This window comes from Callionymus lyra, chromosome 5, assembly GCF_982586985.1.
Source record: "Callionymus lyra chromosome 5, fCalLyr1.hap1.1, whole genome shotgun sequence".
NCBI lineage: Eukaryota > Metazoa > Chordata > Actinopteri > Syngnathiformes > Callionymidae > Callionymus > Callionymus lyra.
In genome coordinates, this window is record NC_141822.1 from 10,228,511 (window position 1) to 10,251,122 (window position 22,612).

Here is a 22,612-nt window from a genome sequence, read left to right on the forward strand (position 1 = left end):
TCACATTTCTAAACAAATCTGAATAAAAAAACATATTTTGCTTCTATCTCAACATAAAAATATTAGATAATTGAAAACAAAATATTTCTCTTTATATATACCCTTAAAATACTTTACAATTGGAGATACTTTAAATCAGTAAATTCATGTAAATTGCAAGGAATAGTGACCAGAATATGACCAAAGTGATTATTTTGACGTTGTATTATTATTAATTTTAAATAATAATATTATTTTTACTTTAACCATTTGGAAAATGTGTATTAAATACATAATAAACAATAATGAATTAACTCAAAAAGCAACAACTGTTATTTTTATGTTGTGCTTAGTTTGTTTTATATCTGACTGTATTCTTAATAAAAAATATTTTTAACTTTAAAAAACACACTATTTTAGTTCCAAATGTCATCGAGGAGATGCTGTCATTGTTATCATTTTAAAGTATTTCTAGTACAGGTTGAATCAACCAATGCTAGGTTTTCTACTCACGGCTGACGACGTGGTTCCTCTGGGAGATGTTCTGAGGCTTGAGCTGCAGCTTCACAGCAGAGAGGGCCTGAGCCTGGGACGCCCTCCACATCTGCTCCTGAGGACCGGAGGCTGAGGAAGATTTCGGTGAGTCCCCTTTGGTATGGTTCTCATTGTCAGCTGAGGGGGTTTATGAGAAGAACACACGGGTCAATGGGTAGATCTGTCAAAACAACATGGATGTAAAATCATGTAAGCTTGGAAAATAAAATAAAAAAAGGACGATGAAAAAGTAAAATCAAAGTCATGCGTTTTTAAATAAAATGGGTTTAATGAGATGATCTACTTTGTGCGTTATAACCTAAATCCAAACTAGGATTTTAGAAGTAACCCAATTAAAAAAGTAAAGGCGAGAAATGGCCGAAATCCTATTTTTTTCTTTCAGAATAAGATGTTTTTTTATTAGTATTTTCGACTTCTGAGCTTCAAACACCGTCTGGTTCTATTTGTTTATATTCAGATCAGTGAAATCAATCTTGTGACCCGGGGGGTCGAGGGGGGTCGAGGGGGGGGGGTCAGTCGATGTTTTGCTTTCAATCAAAGAGCTCAACATGCATTAGCAGTAGTGGACTCACCGGCGTGGGACTGCATGTGCTCCAGCAGATTGTTGTAGAACTGGAACTGGATGCCACAGGCCCCACAAGAGTAGGGTTCTATAGAAAAATCACAAGGCCCACAAGAGTGTTGACTCTTTGCCAGAGAAGCTACAAAAGCCACCGGTGTTTGTTTAGGATGTCAACTAGAGAAACCTACTTTTGACGTGTTCAGAAAGTCATTTGTTTGTGATGTTTAAGCTTCAGATCATTCATAAAAAACCACACGTGTCAAACTCCTGTGGCCCCAGGACGTTCATATGGTGAACGATAAATAAAACAAAAAAATAGTTTTACAATTCAGTTTGGCAAATACACATTTAGTTTGGCCCTTAAACTGGATTACGAACATATTTTGGCTCCTCGTGCGATCGAGCTTTACAACCCTCCGGTTAGGACCAAGCATGAGATCAAACCTCAAAGTATAAATTCATTATCAAGCTCCAATGAAACAAGAGTGTGGCAGGGTCGTCGAAAGACGCGATACTTGGGCAGCACGATACAAATACAACGATACTAGCATGTTTTCCTCCGTGAGTACTGCAGACACCAGTTCATTCAACACGTGTGTCGATGTGAGTGCAGAGAAGAACCTCTGTCGGCTTCAAAAAGACCCCTCGTCTCATTGAGAAAACCCGCCAGATGGAGCCACATTTGGAAATACTCTAGCCTCGAGGAGAATTAGTCTAGATTAATTATTAACACTCAGAAACCTGAACACTTATCTCTAAAGTTTGGAAACTAAAGGAAGAAACACAAGACATCCTGACTTTTTTAAAAAGGTGAATTTAATTCAATATAACTTGTCTCACGTTAAACTAAAAAAGAACAAACCTTCTGTTATTTTAGCAAGAGATTTTAGATATTTATTTACGGTGAACTGAATGCTAAATGCTTTCTGAGGGTTTCTGTTTTCATAAAACTTTATTTGTCCTTTTTTTCTTAGCAGTATCAGGCAGATGACACCGACCAGAGACAAGATAGTCACAGAAATATTTGAAAGGCAAAGAAAAAATGTTTTTTTTGTATTTTCTTCAATTTTTATACTTGAAGGAGGCTCATTTCCAGGTTTAGGTTTTTTTTTATTATACTTGAAGGCTGCTTAACAAAACCCATTAAAAAAACTTGAAGGTTTTGTTGTTTATTTGCGCATTTATAAGAAAACAAATTAAATTCTCACACATTTTTTAATGTAAAATGATGTATTGTTGGTTTTGTTATTTTGATAAAGTTGTGGGTTATTTTTGACATTTTTAAATCATGGTATCGAACTATAGGAAGACATTTTTTGGCATCAACTTCTGAAATCATTGTTATCATGACAACCCTAGTAGGTTTTTAACCCACATGATTGAGAGCAGATTTGCATTAAATAAAGAATAGCTTTGAGCTATAAAATATTAATGTTCAGAAGTCAGGAAAGTTGTGACACTTTGTGTTTTTCATTAATGACCGTTTGCAAAAAAAAACGTTGACTTTAGCAGTTTAATAGTTTTTTCCCCCTGAGCCAAGTTTTATAGATTTTTTTTCTCTTCTTTAAAACTTGTTTAGTCAATATCTTATGTTAGGAAAAATAAAATGTTCAACTTGTGTTATTATAATAAACTATATATTGTATTATATACGCTTTCCCTCTAGTCTTAAGGTTGAAATTGTAGCTTTTATTTTGTTTAATATTAGACTTTGTTTTATTGAAACACATTTCAGATCAATATCCTTGTTTTTTTTAATATTCTTTATAAGAAAATACAAATGAAAAAGCAAGTCAAAGGGTATGTAATGCAATAAATCAACAAAACTGTTCAAATAATAATATGAGAACTAGACAAGAAAGAGGGCAATAGAAATGGTGACAAACACAAACATAATAAAGCAACAAAAAAAAAGGTGCGGCAGAACTTACTCTGTGTTGCAGTGAAGGAGGTGGCCACTAGAGGGCTTGGAGTTCCTGAAATCAATAGAGCAGCGTCAGAGAAGATGTTGATGATAAACAATCTCTGACAGTATCTTCACAAAAATGTGCAGCTCAAGAGACAGTTTTTCGATGAAGACACTAATAAGACGACTCCCTTCACTCACGAGCCTTTACGGATGATTTCGAATCAATTTGTTTCAGGCAAATCGACAAAAGTCTGAGATGTTTTTCCACAAACAATACATTCTGTCGTCTCAACATTAGCATAAAATTGCAGTGCGTGCGCTTCATAAATCCGAGCTGCACTTCACTATTAAATCATGAAGCAGGCAAATGGCAGCCATTTTAGGAAAGGAAGATCAAAGGAGCCATCTTTTTTTTTTTTCTTCTGAAGTCAAATTAAAATATTAATGTTGAGAATTTATGACAAGTTTGTTCCATTTAATTCTGTAATTTGTGTTACAACTACTTAACCCAGTTCTCTGACAAACGATATGAAACATCTTTTGAAACACAAACGACGCTTCAATTACGGCGCTTTAGCGACGTAGATGTAACGTCGAGTTCTTTTATGACGGGCCGTGAAATCGGGTGTGGGTCGCAGGATCACAAAAGGAGGATCAGTTTGTACTTTTCAGACAATATTACTTCAGCCGTTAGGAGATTAATTCACAATTACTAGTCAATTGTGGTGCATGTGTTGGTTCTAATAGCTGTAATTACAAAAAAAACAAAAAAAACTGTTTAACTTGAAGCCTGAAAAAAACAACAAGAAAAAAACTAACAAGTGTTAGTGTGGAATTACCCTAAAAATTCATCTTTTCTTTTCCTTTCTTTAATATTATGAGCTTCATGGATCAAGAATAACAGCTTTTCAAAGACCTTGAGCTTTTATTTACATTTAAATATAATATAAATGAGTCATGCTGAACATTTTAAATGCATTATATTACAACTCAAACTGAACTGGTTGCTTCAATGTATAAACAAGTAAATAAACACAAATAAAACCTTCTTATTTTGCAACAGATTCAACTTAATAACCATGTGGGAATAAGTAGTTTGAAGAAGTGAATGTTATCAAAACCCCCTCATATTCATGTAATGGATACTAAAACAATGTACTTATTATTGGAATACATTATTTAAGACACATATAAAAAAATATATTTTTTTAGCATTAAAGAATAATGTAAAGTATTATTTAAAACAACATAAAAGAAAATTATTAAAAGTTCACATTCTTAAAACCTTCAATAAGATTGTTAGCAAATATTATGCTTTTTAGACTCAATAAACAAACATATTTCAATACATTTCTCAGTGTGGTTACGGAAATACTATCTGTAGCCTGTTGCCTACACAGTAGTACAAACTGTACTATCTGTTGATTCAACTAAGCTTTGAATTATGCAACACTACTGCCATCTGCTGTCACGTTGAGCACATTTGATTTTACTTCCAATTCTATAAATCTCTAAATCGCAACAACGGCACCAAATTAAATAATTAACTCAATTCCAAAACACCGGGTGAAAATGACGACATGGGTAAAAAATGAGCTGCTTGGCAGGAGTCTGCACGCTTCAATTAAACATCCAGGAAATAGTACTAAAGGGTTTGTGAGAATAAAGATGTTTATGGCAAACTATTGGGAAGATTTTGACAAGTTATCGTAACAGTCGTGTCAAAACGGGGGCTTCACCAGGAAGCTTCCTTGTTTCCTGGAGCAATAAATCACTGAAATATTTGGAGGAAATGATCATCCAAAGGGTAAAAAAAAAGAAAAAGATTATCCTCTGACAATAGCTTAACATGTAACTAGCTAGTCAACCTGTTATTGTGAATAATATTCAACTATTAACAGGGAAAAAAAAAAGTTTTAAGTCCCAGAAACATTTAAAATTGAACCCTGGTGACACAAACTTCCGTCACATGCCGACCTTTAACCTAGAGATCGAGGACTAGAACAGCAACAAGCCGTGCACTCGAATACAAAAAAAAAAAAAAAAGAAGTACGTTCACGTCAAACAAGTGGCAGCATTTGCACTTCAAGGAAAGACGAGAAGCTCACCGCTTGAATTCTGCGAACTGTTAGTGTCGACCAGACTAGACTGAATCACACTCTCCAGTTTCCGTTTGAACGGACTGTCTGTAGGTGGAAACACAGGAGAAACCATGAGTGACATGTCCATGTGAGCGCAGCAGTTAAGACAGATCAAAGTACAACTAGCATTTATATTTAATCTGTGCTTAAGCCGCGCAAATCCCTCAAAAAAAAAAGAAAAAAAAGAGAAAAAAAAGGATTTGGTTTCACTTCACATATTAATATTGGCCTGGTGCACAACATGTTTGGGTATTAGCAGGATGAAAATAATAATAACCGCAGGTGAATTTAAACAATAGAGGTTTCAGAGAATGTGCATGGAAAATAAAATCCGTGTAAACTAGTTGATTAAATCAATCCCTTTTTTTTTCGGGACTCATTATAACAGCCTTTGTTTCACCTACGCTCACATATGGCAGCAGCAAAGTGGATTGAATCGAACGGAACAGAAATATGAGGGGTTTTAAAAATCACAACCAAAAAACACTTTCCACACTTATTAACAAGTGATTATTCGTCGTTTAAATGATTTAACAAAAGCAATCGCATCGAGTTAAATCCCAGGTAACTTTTGATAAGACGTGGAACGCCAACGGATTCTTCACAAACTATTCTTATTTAACTCAGGTGTTGGACAAAAGCAGGTGAATACGTATAAATGAGAAGCTTTTTTTTCTCTCGGAATGAAATGTCGTGACTCTTGACCCGAACCACGTCACACCTTTGATCCTCCTTTGATTGACGCTTCTTTCGGAGCAGATGTGATAATTGCTCGTATTGAAACTTGACACATGATTCAACCAACTCTTACAGCTCCCTTTTATTCACTAAAGTCCTTTCAATTTCCATAAAACAGGAATGTTAATACAGAAATGTGGCTTTTGCCCTCATTTTTAACAGAATTTCCATGTAATTGAAGAAGATAAATATAGTCATTCATATATAAACGTGACCTCATATGTATTTTTTGCTGTCTCTTTATACATTTTTTTTTTAATGCAAAGCCATTTTTCCTTCAAGGGCAAACACTGATAACTGCATTCATTATGTATTTCCTATTTAAAAATATCTTTATCTTTCTTTATTAAAACACTAACTACAGCTTGACTACGTGTCCTTGCACTTCCTGTCACATGTTTTTAAATCCAGGAAGTGAAAACATTATTTACTTTCTTTTCCATGATCTATTATAGAATGAGGTCAGTTAAAATAATGTCTCCACGTTATAATAATGAAAAAAAAAAAGTAGTAAAAAAAAGTCGTACTTTTTATCTTACCCGTTTGGCTTTGGCCATATTTACTCAGGTCCATGCTCCCGCATTCCTGTATCTGCGCAGCCTTGAGATCTCTTAAAGTGCCTGGCGTGAAAAAAGGAAAAAAAACATTACAAAGGAAAGGATTAGGATTTTTTTCAGGCAAACAATATCTAAATGCAAATCTAAACTTGAACAGGCGGATTTGTTTAATATAAAAGTCTAACTTTTGATTCACTAAAACGGTTGAAACAAGGATCTTCTCAAGTCGACTTAAAGGGCACCTAACGTGAAAACCCAACTCTCCTGACTTGAACACTAAATGTTGAAGTCGTCCTCTTCAAAATGCAGTAGTTCATTCATCATAACGTTTCTCCATTTTGAAGTTATTACTGAATAAAGTTATCTCCCGTCTGAAATCTCGCCAAATGAGATTACGGTTTAAATTATACATTCTGACATCACACTGGTGCAGGTGTCCTCCCCTAGAAGCCATAAAATCAGTGAAGTACCTACAAGTTAGTCGTGAAACAAAATAAATATTTATGTAAACATGGTGAGAATTACTTCTGCCTTTAGGTGTTTTTGTAATGTGTACATTAAGCATAAAGCCGAGTTGAAATTTACGTGAGTCCTCAGAGTCCTTTGTGACCAATCAGAGCAGAGATTTTAGTCTCAGCTCAAACGGAGCATTTTAAGTGGGCGGGGCTTAAGCGTATTATCTAATATAAATATGTTTATTAAATGACAGTTTTGTGCAAAAATAAACATACTGACGAGTATAAAAGAGGTCAAAAAACAATTTAAGATACACTTAAATCAGCACATTAGGTGCCCTTTAAGTTACATAACTATAAAGTTTAAAATGTCTACACATTTTATAAAAAAGTACCATGAAAAGGTAACGGTGCTTTTTTGCCGTTTGTCACATCAAAAGTTTACTTTTAGGCTTGGAAAATAAAATGCTTTGATATCAGACCAGACGAATATCAATTCAATTTTATTTTATTTTACAGTTCAATTGCACAACAAAGTTATCTCAAGACACTGTTACAGTTTAAGTAAGACTATAAATCCATATATCAAGAGGGATGTGAGATGTTTTTTTTCATGTTGCTTATTTATTTCCCTGCAACAAACACCAGAATACATTTCTTGACCCATTTCTGACATTTTATCTGATGGAATATTTGTATTTAATGAAACTGTTATAATGACAATTCGCCAACAAACACACAGGAAGTATTTACGTTATGTTTCTGTCTGTATTCAAGAGGCTCCAGATTACGGCTGAACTAGGGCTGCACCATATATCGGAAAAATGTTGATATCGCGATATCGGCACGTGCGATATACAAATCGAAAACATGCGATAATTTATCATTTTTCATTGTATAAATCAAGCATATCTTAAATGCACACTTTGACCAATCAGTGTCTTTGTGTTCTTTAAAGTTGTCAATTTGTACTTCTATGTCTTGTTGTTGTTTAGTGATTTCAGTGCTAGAATAGAGAAAATAAAAATGACTATACTACCTCCTCTTTCTCTTCCAAGCGTAACCAATCCAAATCTCAGATAGATAATTTAGAATATGGGATGGACTCATCTCCAAATGTATATGGAACGGTAGAAATCCAAGGATTAAATATAAAATACTTTAGCTGTCCAAAGACCAAGGAGACATGGCTCTTTCAAACTTAAAAAAATATTACTACTTCTCTGCCATAGAAACTTTGAATCCAAGTGGAAACATTGTAATATGTAAAAGGAAGACTACTACGAAAGTACTCTTAAACTTTTTCTTCTACAAACTCAGAGCAAATATCTTGAATAACGCAGACTTTAAAGTAAAAGGTTAACCTTGTTTTCATCGTAATGACAAACGAATAAAGATAAACACAACAACAGGTTAACAAAAGTTCTCAATAAACATTCTCAACTTTTATAAGTAGATTTTATTCATTTTTTTCTTCTTGTTTTTGTATAAAATGATGTACATGACAAGAATTCTGCAATTTTTAATGGTTTTTCGACACGATGATGCAAACATTTAAAATGTTTATCATGGCTATGATTGTAACTGTTCTTTGGAATGTTAGGTTTTCACATAGTTTATAAATGGTTTATTGTTTTGGGTTTAAAGAATAGTGTCAAATCATCTTCCCCGTTAGGACAACAATACTTAAAAGAAATCAGATCTTTGCTCCAAGACACACACTTCTGTCTCTTCTAGTTTCTAGTTTATATCCCTAAAGGTCACAGGTGTCGTTATCCTCTTACAAATCCTGAGAGTCAACTCCCCTAATTTCTTATCTTGCATATGAAGCAGACAAACGCACTGATGGCAGCCATTAGATATATGTGGTGCATGTGTTTAACATCATCCGGCGAACACAAGGAATTAAAGAAGCTGGAAATAATTTTGGAGCAAGTAAAGTACGATCACTTCTTCCAGATCATTGGGATACTATGGTGCGAACCACGTCTTTATGTCGAGGAGGATTTTCAAAAACCTTCCAAAATATTTTAAAGAACTGGAAAAAGAGACGATTACCGTAAGTCGTCTACTCTGTTTTTTACGCCTCACTGTTCGATGTCGGTGTTGAAATTTTACAATTTTTTACAAACGGCTCACAAGAACTCGCTCCACTACACGTTTTCGTCTGCAGTATCCTTGATGTCCTTCTGTTGAGTCAGACGTGGAAAATGTTGAAATAAACGACTATAAAGAATGATCAGTGTCTCTGTGTATTTATTCATCATTGCAATGACTTACGATTGCTCTTCATTTCAGCAAAATAAGCTTTTAACGACGACCAGGGGCTGAAGTTTTGAGTGCAGCTAAACTTCTTGATGTGAATGTTAGACAAATAAAACATATTGTGAGAAAAAAAGAAAATCCTGGAAACTTCTACCATGTTTTTTCTCTTTTCATGGATCACCTTCATTTAGAAACAGTAGATACAAGGACAGGTGACGTTTGAAAAATCTGTTTTTGACATACATTGTTTAAAGTTGAAGTTAAGTTAAAAACTGTATTTCTTTTGCAAGGCTTATGTAAAGTAACCTTAGGTTAAAAAATTGATAGTTGTCTTTATTTCTAACCTTCAAAATGAAACTGAATCACCGGCAACGTTAATACTTTCTGTGAAGTTTAAACTCATTTCTATCTTAGTCATTAAAAATGAATTCTATCAATGTTTAACTGGGACCAAAAGAAAGTCATAGTAGGTTTAAGAGTTTTAAAATACAAAAATAAATTAGATGACAACATTGACTAAACTGAGAAACTAGGGTTGGAATGATGTGATGATATTGGGAAAATGATGAACCAAAGTATGACAAACACATGAACCAAATATATCTTTTGACTGCCATCCGTGCGTTTGTCTGCTTCATATGCAAGATAAGAAATTAGGGGAGTTGACTCTCAGGATTTGTAAGAGGATAATGACACCTCTGACCTTTAGGGATATGAACTAGAAGTAGAAGAGACAGAAGTGTGTGTCTTGGAGCAAAGATCTGATTTCTTTATTAAGTATTGTTGTACCAACAGGGCAGATCATTTGACACTATTCTATAAACCCAATACCAGAAAACATGACACTGGTCGACATCAACCCCTCCACAGCAGGGTTGGGATATGGACAACTGATGTTTTTTTAATTTTGGGTGTGACAAAGAATCGAATGATGTTCTTCCACCTGTGCTCTCTCCAGGCGCGGGAGGACGTAGGGCTTTACAAACCTTTCTCCATATCTTCTCACTCATGTTCAGAACCATTTCCCATTTTGCTTCGACGTCGAGTGTTTTTATCCCTTTCTGTTCCATCAGTATTCTATACAAGTTTGATATTGTCTCTGCCTTTTTATCTTCACTGACCTCGACTGTGGCCCCCAGAACTCCCTTTTCTATCAAATGAACATATTGGCTTATTTCTCAGTTATAGTCTCAAACCTCTAGATATCTAAAATAATCCTCTTTCTTTAAGGCATATTTGTGTTTTTATACTTGGAGCTCCATGAATATGCCATTCTTTGTCACCGTATCAAATGATGTGATGCCCAACTTCACCAGGGAGAGTCCTTTCTCGAGTTTACTTTTTTTTATGCTTTTCAACCATAATTCTAGTGTGAATTTGATAATTGTATCCATCTCGTTGTGGCTTGTTCTTTTGTTCCTTCGCTATCTCCTAATAAACTTTGGATTTCTCTTCATTTCACATATACCTCTAAATTTCTCCACTTGGATTCGAAGTTTCTATTGCAGTTAAGTAGTAATAGTTCTTGAAATTTGGAAGAGCCATGCCTCCTTGGTCTTTGGGCAGCTGTCGTATTTTATATTTAATCCTTGGTTTTCTACTGTTTCATATACATTTGGAGATGAGTCCATCCCATAGTCCTTCCCATAGTATAGTCATTTTGATTGTCTCTATTCTAGCACTGAAAATGAATCATTTGACAATTTATGCAGACCTTTCGTTAGAGTGACATCAATCATTTCATCTTTTATTTAAGTTTTCCAGTTGAACTTAAATGTTTGTGTTATATTTGTAGAGGGTGTATAGTTAGATGCCAATATTTGTGTTTTTGTTAGGTACCCTGAGTAAGAACCAAATGTCTTTAAGAGGTGTGTGAATAAGAAAGTTGGAAAAGTTGTTACAATATTTTAAGGAGGTGAACGTTTTAGGTGAACGAAAAAAATATCGCACTAATATCGATACTGCAATTCAAGACAACAATATCAAATATCACACTTATTTCCAATATCGTAGGCGATATGGCAAAATTTCATATTTAAATATCGTTACGATACAATACATGTGAAAACCCTATTTTTTCAGAAAAATAAAAACAATACTTAAAGATTTAGAAAGCGTCATCATAACATAGACCCACGAATATAGATGAATACAGTTCAAGGGCCTTTGATCTCTTAAGGGCCACATTATTAACAATTAAAAACAATTTCCCGAAGGAGACCTCCTGAGGGATCAATGAAGTTCTACCTAACCTAACCTAATGAATACAGTCAGAGTAGAACATGAATTTACCTTTTTTTTGCCTTTTACTGCAAGAACACACAGATTACGGAAAATAATCCCAACCATTAGTCGACACGATAGTGAGTAGAAAAATAGGGAACTATCACTTATTAGCAAATGGCTAAAATTAGTGCTATTAAATGGTACTTTGGTGACAGAATCTGATTTTGTTGGTCATTTGACACTGTTTTAGGGCTGCTAAAGAAGGTCGCTAGACTTTGGGAACAAAAATTGGGAATAATGCTCAGCTAATTTGTGTTTTCTGTGGAATGAAAATAAAAGAAAGTCTAAAGTCTAAAGTCTCATTGTTGCTATGATGTTTTTTATAAAGTATCGTGAATTTCACTGATCGTCAGAGGGATGTGCTGTATATGTGCTTTTATAGTAATTGTTTTTTTTCTGTTTTTTTTAGAAAAACTGATGTTTTTTCCTTCTTTTCACCAGGTACCAGACAAGGGACTGGCCGGGGTCCAAGTTCCAAAAACCGCGATCTTGTCAGAGGTTATGAGAATTTGACATCTTCAATTGAAATCACTTGATCATTGCTGATATTTTCAACGCGGTACATTCCTCATTGATTCAAAGTGAAGCTCTTGACTTCCACTTCCTGTATCAATGTGTTCTCCTTATCAGTGACTTCAGCACTGAAGAAGTTCAAATAGTATCACAAAAAAAAAAAAAAAAAAAAGGAATTTTGAATAACTTACAGGGACAAAACGAACGCTTTTCTTTGATCACCCTAAAACTTTAATCTCTAATTTCCAACATCACAAGTATTTCCTGTTCCTTCTTTCTTATGTTGATCTTTAGAATAACCCCTTGTATAAAAAAAGCCAGAGTAATATCTTACCTAACGGCGCGTGAAGAGCGACGTGCTCCTGGTAGGGGTTGAAATACTTGTACTGCTTCCCACAGAACTCGCAAACATAATTCCCACTTTCTGGGGAGAAAAAAAGCACACAAAGAAACATTGTTCATTAAAATTTCAGGTTCGACAAGCAGCTGAATAATTAAAAAAAAAAAAAAAAAAAGAATAAAAAAGATTAAACCTCAGCGATTAGTCGTGTTTAATTATCACCGGGACATAATTACTGGTTTTAATTAGAAAGAGGGAGAAATCCTAATAAGAAAAGGGCCAGACGATTATGATCTTTTTTAATTAAAGCTGAATTCTTATATTAAAAAAAAAAGAATTTACATTTAAGCTTCGATAGAAAGGCCTTTAAAACACTGGAGATAAATAACGCCATGAATCAAGAAAAGCAGCAAGTCATCAATGTCTAACTTGACGGGCGAACGGGAGACGATCCGGGAGAAAGTAGTTCGGGATTTGTTCATGTGTAACAGTTTAAAGGAAGAGCTTTTTTTAAATGAGCTGTGGCATGACTGGACCGGACGAACGAGGCGAGAGAAAGTGACAAAAATCCGATAAACATCTGCTTCCGCTTCCCTTTCTTGAATGAGTCACATGGTACCTGCACTTAAAAAACAAGACGCATATAGATTCTCCTCCACTTGTTCCCGATAGAGAGGAACGATTGTGTTGAAGTAATAATGGCCTTTAAATAATTCACCTTAATCTAGAGATAACACAAGGGATACCTCAAACACATTTGTTCACAGACCTTTGGGTCACCTTGACCCAGGGATAACACATGGTATACCTCAAACACATTTGTTTATGGGCCTTTGGGTCACCTTGACCAAGATATAACACAAGGGATACCGCAAAACTTTTTTTTTCTGGATTTTGGGTCACCTTGACCCAGGGATAACACAAGGGATACCTCAAACACTTTTGTTTATGGGCCTTTGGGTCACCTTTACCAAGAGATAACGCAAGGGGTACCTCAAACACATTTGTTTTAGGGACTTTGGTCACCTTTACCCAGAGATAACACAAGGGATACCTCAAACACATTTATTTACAGGCATTTGGGTCCTTGACCCAGAGTTAACACAAGGGATACCTAAACCACATTTGTTCTCAGGCCTTTGGGTCACCTTGACCCAGAGATAACACAAGGGATACCTCAAACACATTTGTTTACAGGTCTTTGGGTCACCTTGACTCAGAGATAACATAAGGGATACCTCAAACACATTTGTTTACAGGTCTTTGGGTCACCTTGACTCAGAGATAACACAAGGGATACCTTAACCACATTTCTTCTCGGGCCTTTGGGTCACCTTGACCCAGAAATAACACAAGGGATACCTCAAACACATTTGTTTACAGGTCTTTGGGTCACCTTGACCCAGAGATAACATAAGGGATACCTCAAACACATTTGTTTACAGGCCTTTGGGTCACCTTGACCCAGAGATAACAGAAGGGATACCACAAACACATTTTTTTAACGGGCCTTTAGAACACCTTGACCCAGATATAACACAAGGAATACCTCAAACACATTTATTTACTGTCATTTAGGTCACCTCGACCCAGAAATAACACAAGGAAATATCAATTTTGTTTTTATAGTTTGTCGATTTGTTGCAAGAGTTTGTTTTCAGGCCTCTGGGTCACCTTGACCCAGAGATAGCATAGGGGTGAATTAGAAATAATTAATAGTTGGAATTTGGCTCTAGTTCTCTGAGTTATTTTAGGAGTTTAAATTTGTTAAATTGATAAATTATATAGATTATTTAAAGTATATATTCATAGTTTATTACATTATGTCACAAATATTTGGTATGAAATCGTATTTGGTATGAAATCGTCCAGCAAAGTTTCTTCTGTTGAAATCAAACACTAAATTTGAGAAAAACTATTTAGAAGTGACTAAAAATGAACTTCCTTTTTGCGACACATCGCACAAAAGTAAACAAGCAGTTTTGTTTTCATATCGTTAAACAAATGCCAACATGTTGTTTTAAGTGTTTAAATTACTCCTGTGAAGATACTGTATAAACTTGTTTTCTTTCCCAAAAGACGTTTTTTAAACGTGAAACAAAGTTCCGAGAACAAACTGATCCATCAATCGCCTGAATTAAACACATCTTTTTTTTTAAGTAGTGTTCAAATTCAACCAAATTAACTTTGCGGAAGATATAAGATAATGTCTGACTTAATATTTATGCATAGTTTCAACACTTGACTACATCATCACCAAAAGGTGCAATTTTTATACATCATTTCAACCTATAATGTTATGTTTACTTTGTTTTTTTCTAATAATATCAAATATAAAAAGCTACATCTTGACTCGTCTAAAAGCTTTTCCAGTGACACCGAAAAAAAAACTCAATTTTGAAAATGGGTCAGAGTGACTCACCAGATCAGGTCAAAGTAATCCATCACACTTAAATGACAATGTATGTACGAGGAAAAGAGAGATTGAAAAAAAAAAAAAAAAAAAGGGGAGACAGAAAAGAAAAAAGGTAGAGCCTGCAAAACACAAAAACAAAAGTACTTTTCTGCCCTTTAAACTCAATAAGGACGACGTGGATTACAAAATATTGACTTTGATCTGACGCAATCCACTTAAATCATGAGGTCTTAAGCGGGAGACGCTAAATCGTTACGACACAGCGTCTTATTTTCGACGATGATCGTGACCATGACGAAAAAAAAACTTCTGTCCTCTAACAGACGAAAACGCCGAAAAAAAAAGTTCTCTCCTATAATTAACCGTCCAAGCAGTTTTTGGCAAGAAAAAAACATGATATTTTCAATCATCCACCACCAGAGTTAGACAATCTCATCTGTAATCTGTGTCAGATTGACCTCTGGCGTGACTTTTTTTTGGGAGATGATCACACTCACTGAAATTATGCGTCAGAAAGACGAAGTCCCTTTTGCTGAGATGCTGAAGCGAATCTGTCGATGAAAAGTCGAATGAATCGTCAGACAGCTGCTCGTATCAGTGACGGGACTCCGGCGTCCGGACGATAATAATGAATGGCTTCTTATGACACGTGAAATTAAAGACTCGCAAGAAAGCAGTTTTGCTCAAAAAGCAGGATTTCAAATTAAAGGTTTTTTTTTTCATTCAAGTTAATAGAAAACTACCACCACATCTTGGTGTTTGAATAAATATAAAAATACATAGTAATTACAGGGTTGCTATAATATGGTTTAAACTTCACCAAAGAGTGAGACTGACCCACATTTTGTTTTCAGGTCTTAACAAGAAGGAGCTATTTAGCCTGCAGTTAATATAAAACTCTGCAGCGAGAATTCTCACCCGCTCTGGTAGAAGAACTCACATTTCTCACATTGCTCTTAAGCTTTGGAACGATCTTCATCTCTCTTTGCGCTTGATGGAATCTACTGATTCCTCCAAGAAACATTTTTATTCGTGCAGGCTTTTCCTTGATTTTCTGAGACTCTTGTGTTGTTCTCGGTGTTATCTTGACCTTTTTAGTATATGTTTTATTGAATATTGTTTTGATTGTTTAAGCGCCTTGTGACCCTGGTCTGGAAAAGCGCTCTATAAATATAAACTACTTACAATCCACTGTGTTTAACGACATTAACATCATGGTAAACATAAATAAAGATGGATAAAGGATTCACCATAAACCTTTACAATGGGTTTAAGGTTTAAAAACATACATTTATAAATTCATTTGTGTATCTTTTGTACGTCTCTTCAGTAACTTGCATCCCTTTTATTTGAATGATTGAAGGTTCAAAAGATTTAGGTCTATTTGAGACGAGATTCACTTCACACGGTCGTAACTTTCAATAATTCCTTTTTTCTTGCAGTAATTTCCTACACATTCCCGGGGTCTTCAAAAGGAATCGTCTCCTTCACGCTCTTCATGCCAAGGCTTCTTGAATGTGTTAGAACGTGCCGAGGATTTTGTGCTTTTCATGCCAGAGTTGAAATATTCATCACCTTTCATGATTTTTTAGGGTTTTTTTTTTGTTTTTTTTTAAGCCACCGATGGGATTCAAAAAGTTCAAACCATTCATCTTCATCAGGATTTTCAGTCTCAAAACTGCTCGGGCTAATGTTGCGCATGAAACTTTTGTCGTTTAAATGTTTCAAACGACGCTCTTATTTTGAAATGCATTTGTCCATTTCCTGCGTCAAGTGATATTTAGTTCGATATCATGGAATTCTTCATCTTTAGCCCATTAAACACTGTGCTAGGTCACAATGTAGCATCACAGAAGAAATGTTCAAAACCAAGATCATTAAAAATGTATCTTTACCGAACTTTTTCAATTGTAAAATACTACAGATATCTTCATATTTTCGAAATAAATCTTTCAATCTGTTTCAAAGGTAATTTCCAAAACAGCCTTAGAAGAATCTCTAAAGTGTTCCAAGTATAGCTTGTTGTTTTTTATTGATCAGACACATTTGATAGCCAACAGTTTTGGTTCTACAGAACAAAATATCAAGACAAATATGAACTCTATGCTCAGTTGAAATACTGACGTTCTCTGCCCTCGAACACGACTCTTTAGAAACTGTCAAATGAAAAGCTGAAATCTAGACGATGTAGCCACGAAACAATTAAAAGCTTAAAAGAGGAAAAACTAACTTACTTGGTCCAATTTTCTGGAAAGGCTCGATCGGCTCTTCTTCTTTAAGGCCATCGGCTATAACTAGTTGTTCGTATGGATCTAAGTGAAGGGGAGGAAAAAACAAGTTTAATAAAAGAAAAATCCCTTTTAACAAGACCACGTTAAACAGTAACTTTCATTGACTCAACGAAAGAATCAAATCCAGGCTGGCATGTTTTTATGTAATGTTTTATTCTTGTTTGATCGAGTTTTACACCCCTGGTCGACTGGGACATTAAAAAAAAACATAAATTGTTGAACCATTTCATACGTAACTACTCCAATGCTCGTCGTCTGCTTTGTTTTCAAAGAGACCGTTTTGTGGCCAAGTTGTCCGGATTGTTAAACATCTCTAAAAAAGGGGTGGAGGCTAAAATGACCCAATCAGAAAATAGTCGGTCTGTACCTTTAAGAACCTTTTATAGAAGAGAAAGTTGAGACTTCTTTGGTCCGTTTACCACAAGCTGCAGCTAATGGCTACATTGATTTGAGGTCAAGTGTTCATATAAAGAATATATATGGTTCATGTTCTCACAGCTCACATCATGAGTGTAAAATGGTGAGAGTGAGTCGCTGACATCACAACATGGCCTCTCGCCCTCTTAGAGCACTCGTTTAACGTTATTTAACTGATATTTGGTTTTATTGTTTTTGTAAAACGACATTCATTAAAAACCAATAAATATCCCTTTGAGCATTGTTACGGTGTGTGTGTGTGTGTGTGTGTGTGTGTGTGTGTGTGTGTGTGTGTGTGTGTGTGTGTGTGTGTGTGGGTGTGTGTGTGTGTGTGTGTGTGTGTGTGTGTGTGTGTGTGTGTGTGTGTGTGTGTGTGTGGGTGTGTGTGTGTGTGTGTGTGTGTGTGTGTGTGTGTGTGTGTGTGTGTGCTGAGAGCGCGCAGTGAAAGGGTCGATCACTGGTAATGATATTAATATTATGGGGGAGAGAATACTAAAAGTAGGACCAAGAAAATTGAAATTAAATCCCCAAAAATCAAGTGACTTATACTGCATTATAAAGCAAATGAGAAACTAGGGCGAATATGGGGGCAAGCAGGGGTCAAATTTTAGGCTGTTCCGCTATGGTTTTAGTTTTAATTGTATTTTTTTTTATATTCTTTCAAACACCACAAAGCTTTTTTATTAATTCCACTATTACTTTATAGACTTAATATTGTTAAGTTTACACTCTAAAAGTATATAGTATGACTATGGTACTAAACTATATTTTCATTGAAATATTGACATTAGAAATTGCTCGTAAGTCCCGCCCACTGAAAACACTTTGTTTTTCTGGAGATTAAATCTTGTTTACCATAACCACACCCACTTTCTGCTGTGATTGATCAAACATCAAGATTTGTCACCGGGCGTCATCAATCCTGGTCTCCACCTTCAAGAGACTTGTTGTATAAACAAAGGGGGGGGCGTGATTACAGCTGGCTGGAGGAGGAGTGAAGCCATTATCACATCATAATGGACTCCACTCTCGTAACCTCTCGTTCGCCCAGATTTCAGAGCAACTTTATAAAGTAATGAGTTGAAAACATGGTCATAATGAGGGACTTACTGCATCTTGGAGAAGAAGACTTCTATGTGTTTTCACATTAGTTGTCCTTTAACATCCAATCTCTGTTCCTTATCTTATCCTAAACACTTATATCTTTATAAGTCACCGTATCAACATGAACATTTATCTACTTTGGTTTTGATCAAATCATCCTTAAATAATTTTTTAGGCCACTAGTTTGATGCGTGTGGTGTTCACGGTTAAACCTATTAAAAAATAAATGTTTTATAAATACGTTTTTACATGATCAGTGATTTTCTTTAAGAACTCTACTTCATAAAAACGTCTCACCATCAACAGCGTGTAGATCTCGGTGTTCCTGGAAGCAGCTGTAATACTTGTACTTCTTGCCGCAGATGTCACAAGAGTATCGGAAGCTACCTGCAGACGACAGAACAGAGACTTAAACGGATGAAGTCATGAACACAACATGGATGCCGTTCACCACATCCACACAACAACAACCTTCTGTTTAAAAAACATTTTCACCGTGAAACTAAAGTTGCTTTAAGAGAGCCTGCAATTTTAGCATTTTTCATTTCATAACCATTAACCACGACCTCATCTAAATGGCAAGGCAAGATTTGCATATTTTTGTTTTGGAGCCGAGGTTACACAACATCGGGTAATTTAACAAAAACGCAGAAAAACAACTTAACATTTAAATGCATGAGCAGGGTTGACACTTCAGAAACGGCAAATGATTTCCTTCACTCGGGCATTTGTATTCCGAGCACGACTTCTGATATTTTAGATTAATTAGGCTTTTATTATTGCAGAGATTTTACTCAGAATTAATGTCTCATTAAATCTGAAAAACATCTCATTAATTCTGAATAACGCAGCCGAATTATTTTTCAATCCAAAAACACTCAAATTTCGAAATAATTATCTCATTAATTCAGTGAAACCATGCATATTTTTGCCAGGGTTCCATTTTTAATTAATTAAATTAGCTCATTAATTCACAAGAAAGGGCTTTTTAAGAGTGACTGGATTGAACTTCTGCGTTTATATTAAACAACTTTAACCCTGATTGAGAAAAAATAAACAGCAGAAACTTTCATATCAAGTTCAGACCTTAGAAAACAGTTGTTTTGCATATAATAAAACAATGTTTTATGAAACTTAATGGTAAAAAAGAAGAAGGAAAAGATGGGGGGGAAATATCTATTGTGAACTTTGCTGCACTTCAGATGTATAACTAAATAATAAATACAGTATTTTGTCAAGTTAATGGGTGTTGCATGAATAAACAATACGCTTTTAATCTGCTATAATTCAAATACTTCAGGACACTACTGCAGTAAAAGCTACTCCAGTAATTTATACACAATGGTTCCACAAATGTTGCCCTCCAGGTGCATCACAAAAGAACAACAACATCTTGTGCTACGGAGGAAACGCAACAAAGTGATGATCAAGGGACTGAACATGAACTTGTTATGGAACTTTAGAGTCTAACATAACCCCGATTTTTTAACAGACATAGTATTTATAAACTAACATTGAGTCTTAGCAGATTCACTTTGTGGTGTTTTTAACTTGAGATATTGACATAAATAGCTAGTAAAGTTTTTGTTTTAAAAATGAATATTAATTTTTAAAAATAGTTGTTTTTTTTACATTATTTTGTTGAATAATACATTTAACATAAAGCACAACAACTACTCAAGGGCCACGAATGTTTAAATGGTACAGACGATATAACAAAATATTTTTAATAAAATTTATTTCATTTGTGTGGTGCAATTAAACCTCCGGCCACTAGTTGGCAACATTCATCATTTCCTCCTGTGCCAAAGTAACAACAAAACCGGCGAAATGGCAGCAATAAGTGAAAAAGAAGTGATTCACCAGAGTCCAGCAGTTTTTAAACCTGATGTTTGGACTTATTTTGGCTTGAAAACAAAGTTAAAGAGTTAAACACTGACAGATACTGGATATTGAATGTTGCTCCAGGTTGTTTGTGTTAATGCACTTCATTGTTAATATAACTTTACATTTTCGGTAAATATTTTGAGAAGCACTTTCCTACAAACACTTTCACTTTAAATTAGGGAAAGTATTGAAGATACTGTGAAAAAGTGTTGAGACAATATATCGTTGTTCCTACAGTATCGCGATATATCGTGTTACGTATCATACCAATTCACGGCCCTTTCTAAAAAAAAACGTCAAAATGTATTATTATTTGGTTGATTTTAATCTTTTTTCCTACCATTTTTTCATTTTCAATTTTTGTTTACGTTTTTGAAAATTTTAGTGAATCAGAATCAACTTTATTGCAATTGAAATACAATAAAACGTTTATTCGTGTGGTGAAGTAAATAAAAATGACCCAATCACCAGCTTTTAAAAATAGTTTATACATATATAAATATATATATATATATATATATATATATATATATATATATATATATATATATATATATACTGTATATATATATATATATATATATATATATATATATATATATATATATATATATATATATATATATATATAAATACAGTGTATGGTGATTGGCTAACTTGTCATATATTTATATATCTATCTATATCTATATATAAAATGTAATTAGATTTTCTTTTGAAATAATCTGTACTACATAACAATACACAGTATTAAAGCTTATTTTTCTTTGTTTCGTCAGTTTCCGCTCGATGGATCCTCACAAAAGTCGCCGTGTATAAAACGGCAAATTGAAAATGTAATTGATGACCTTTGGAATAACCTCACACATTCGAACACTGCCTTGCATTTTAAAAAGAGTCTGTAAAGACGTAAAGGTATAGTTAGAAACTAATCCTTTAATCGAAGATAAAACAGTTGAGAAAGTAAAAAGCTGCATAAGAGAAAATGACTCGTGTGTCTTTGTTCAGGCGTCAAGTTCTTCTTGAACCACCAAGAGAAGCAAATTATATTTAATAACACGCAGTCGGTGCCGGTCATAATCTAATGCAAAGATGGAATACGCTGCTCGAAAGCATCCCGACATGCTCCATCCTGTTAAGAATTCAATCGAAAAACACTTTTTTTTCCCCTCCATGTAACCACTTTGGCCTACTTATCACCGTCAGGCCATTTCACTTTCACTCTCCATGAGTTTAACAAGCAAAATGTTTCAACTCTTTGTACTGGAGGAGAAGAACTTTCATGCTATGATCCCGGTGTGGGAGGTTTTATAAATAACTAAAGTATTTGTTGTCATGTTATCAAAGCATCGATTCATCATCTCCCATGAACATTTTGTCATCCAGCCATTTTTGCTTTAAAGACGATTTACTGAAACGTTACCATGATTTGTTGAACAGCTATTTTAAGAAGAAAAAAAAGAAAAAGAAAGAAGGGCATGACATAGAAATATAAAAACGTCATTATCCCTTCATTTTTCCTCTTTAAATGTATAATTCTGCGCACATTTGTGTTTTAATTGACGGTCATTTGCATATTCATGTTTTTTTATGTGACGGCACTTTAAGAGGACACTTTTAAAAGCCGCAATTTCAATTAAATGCATTACAACCGTCGTGATTATTAATGCGCCTCGTTCCTATCAAAGCAAGGTCACCCTCGCTCAGATCAGCCGCAACATTATGACCCCCTGCCTCCTGCACTTTGAAGGTTGGCTCTTTCATGAAGATGCCAAAACTATATTTTACGTCAGAGGTTCAATGCTAAAGAGAAAACTGGTGCAGCTAAATATTATCTGGTCTGCGACAACAGATGCTCTATTACAACTCAAGCACAAGATTTTATTCTTTATACCTTTTGCACTGCTAACGGTGCAAATAACAGATTATTTATTTTTGTGTTCTTTCATTTCATCTGCATTATGCGTTTTTGAAGGTTCACTTGCGTTCTTCTAAATCCTGACGATAACTATAATATGCTAGCTTCTCATAATGCAAAATAACCGGCTACAGTAATAAGTTAGCATATGCTAGCGTCTTGTTGTATATTGCGGAATAACAACCGGCTACAGTTACAAGTTAGCATATGCTAGCATCTTGTTGTGTATTACGGAATGACAACCGGCTACAGTCATAAATTAGAATATGCTAGCATCTT

At 34.8% G+C, this 22,612-nt stretch overlaps 1 protein-coding gene across 1 annotated transcript in view; it reads right to left on the minus strand.

The window, feature by feature from the left end:
* The window catches only part of znf618 (zinc finger protein 618), an 87,129-nt gene that overhangs the window by 12,554 nt on the left and 51,963 nt on the right, over window positions 1-22,612 (minus strand). The window contains exons 5-12 of the mRNA XM_087790736.1: window positions 18,826-18,915; window positions 16,951-17,028; window positions 12,295-12,384; window positions 6,412-6,504; window positions 5,114-5,191; window positions 3,028-3,072; window positions 1,107-1,184; window positions 493-651 (exon numbers count right to left, since the gene is read on the minus strand). Of these exons, the coding sequence (XP_087646862.1) occupies window positions 493-651; window positions 1,107-1,184; window positions 3,028-3,072; window positions 5,114-5,191; window positions 6,412-6,504; window positions 12,295-12,384; window positions 16,951-17,028; window positions 18,826-18,915 (711 nt within the window). The remainder of the gene's footprint in view (window positions 1-492; window positions 652-1,106; window positions 1,185-3,027; window positions 3,073-5,113; window positions 5,192-6,411; window positions 6,505-12,294; window positions 12,385-16,950; window positions 17,029-18,825; window positions 18,916-22,612) is intronic.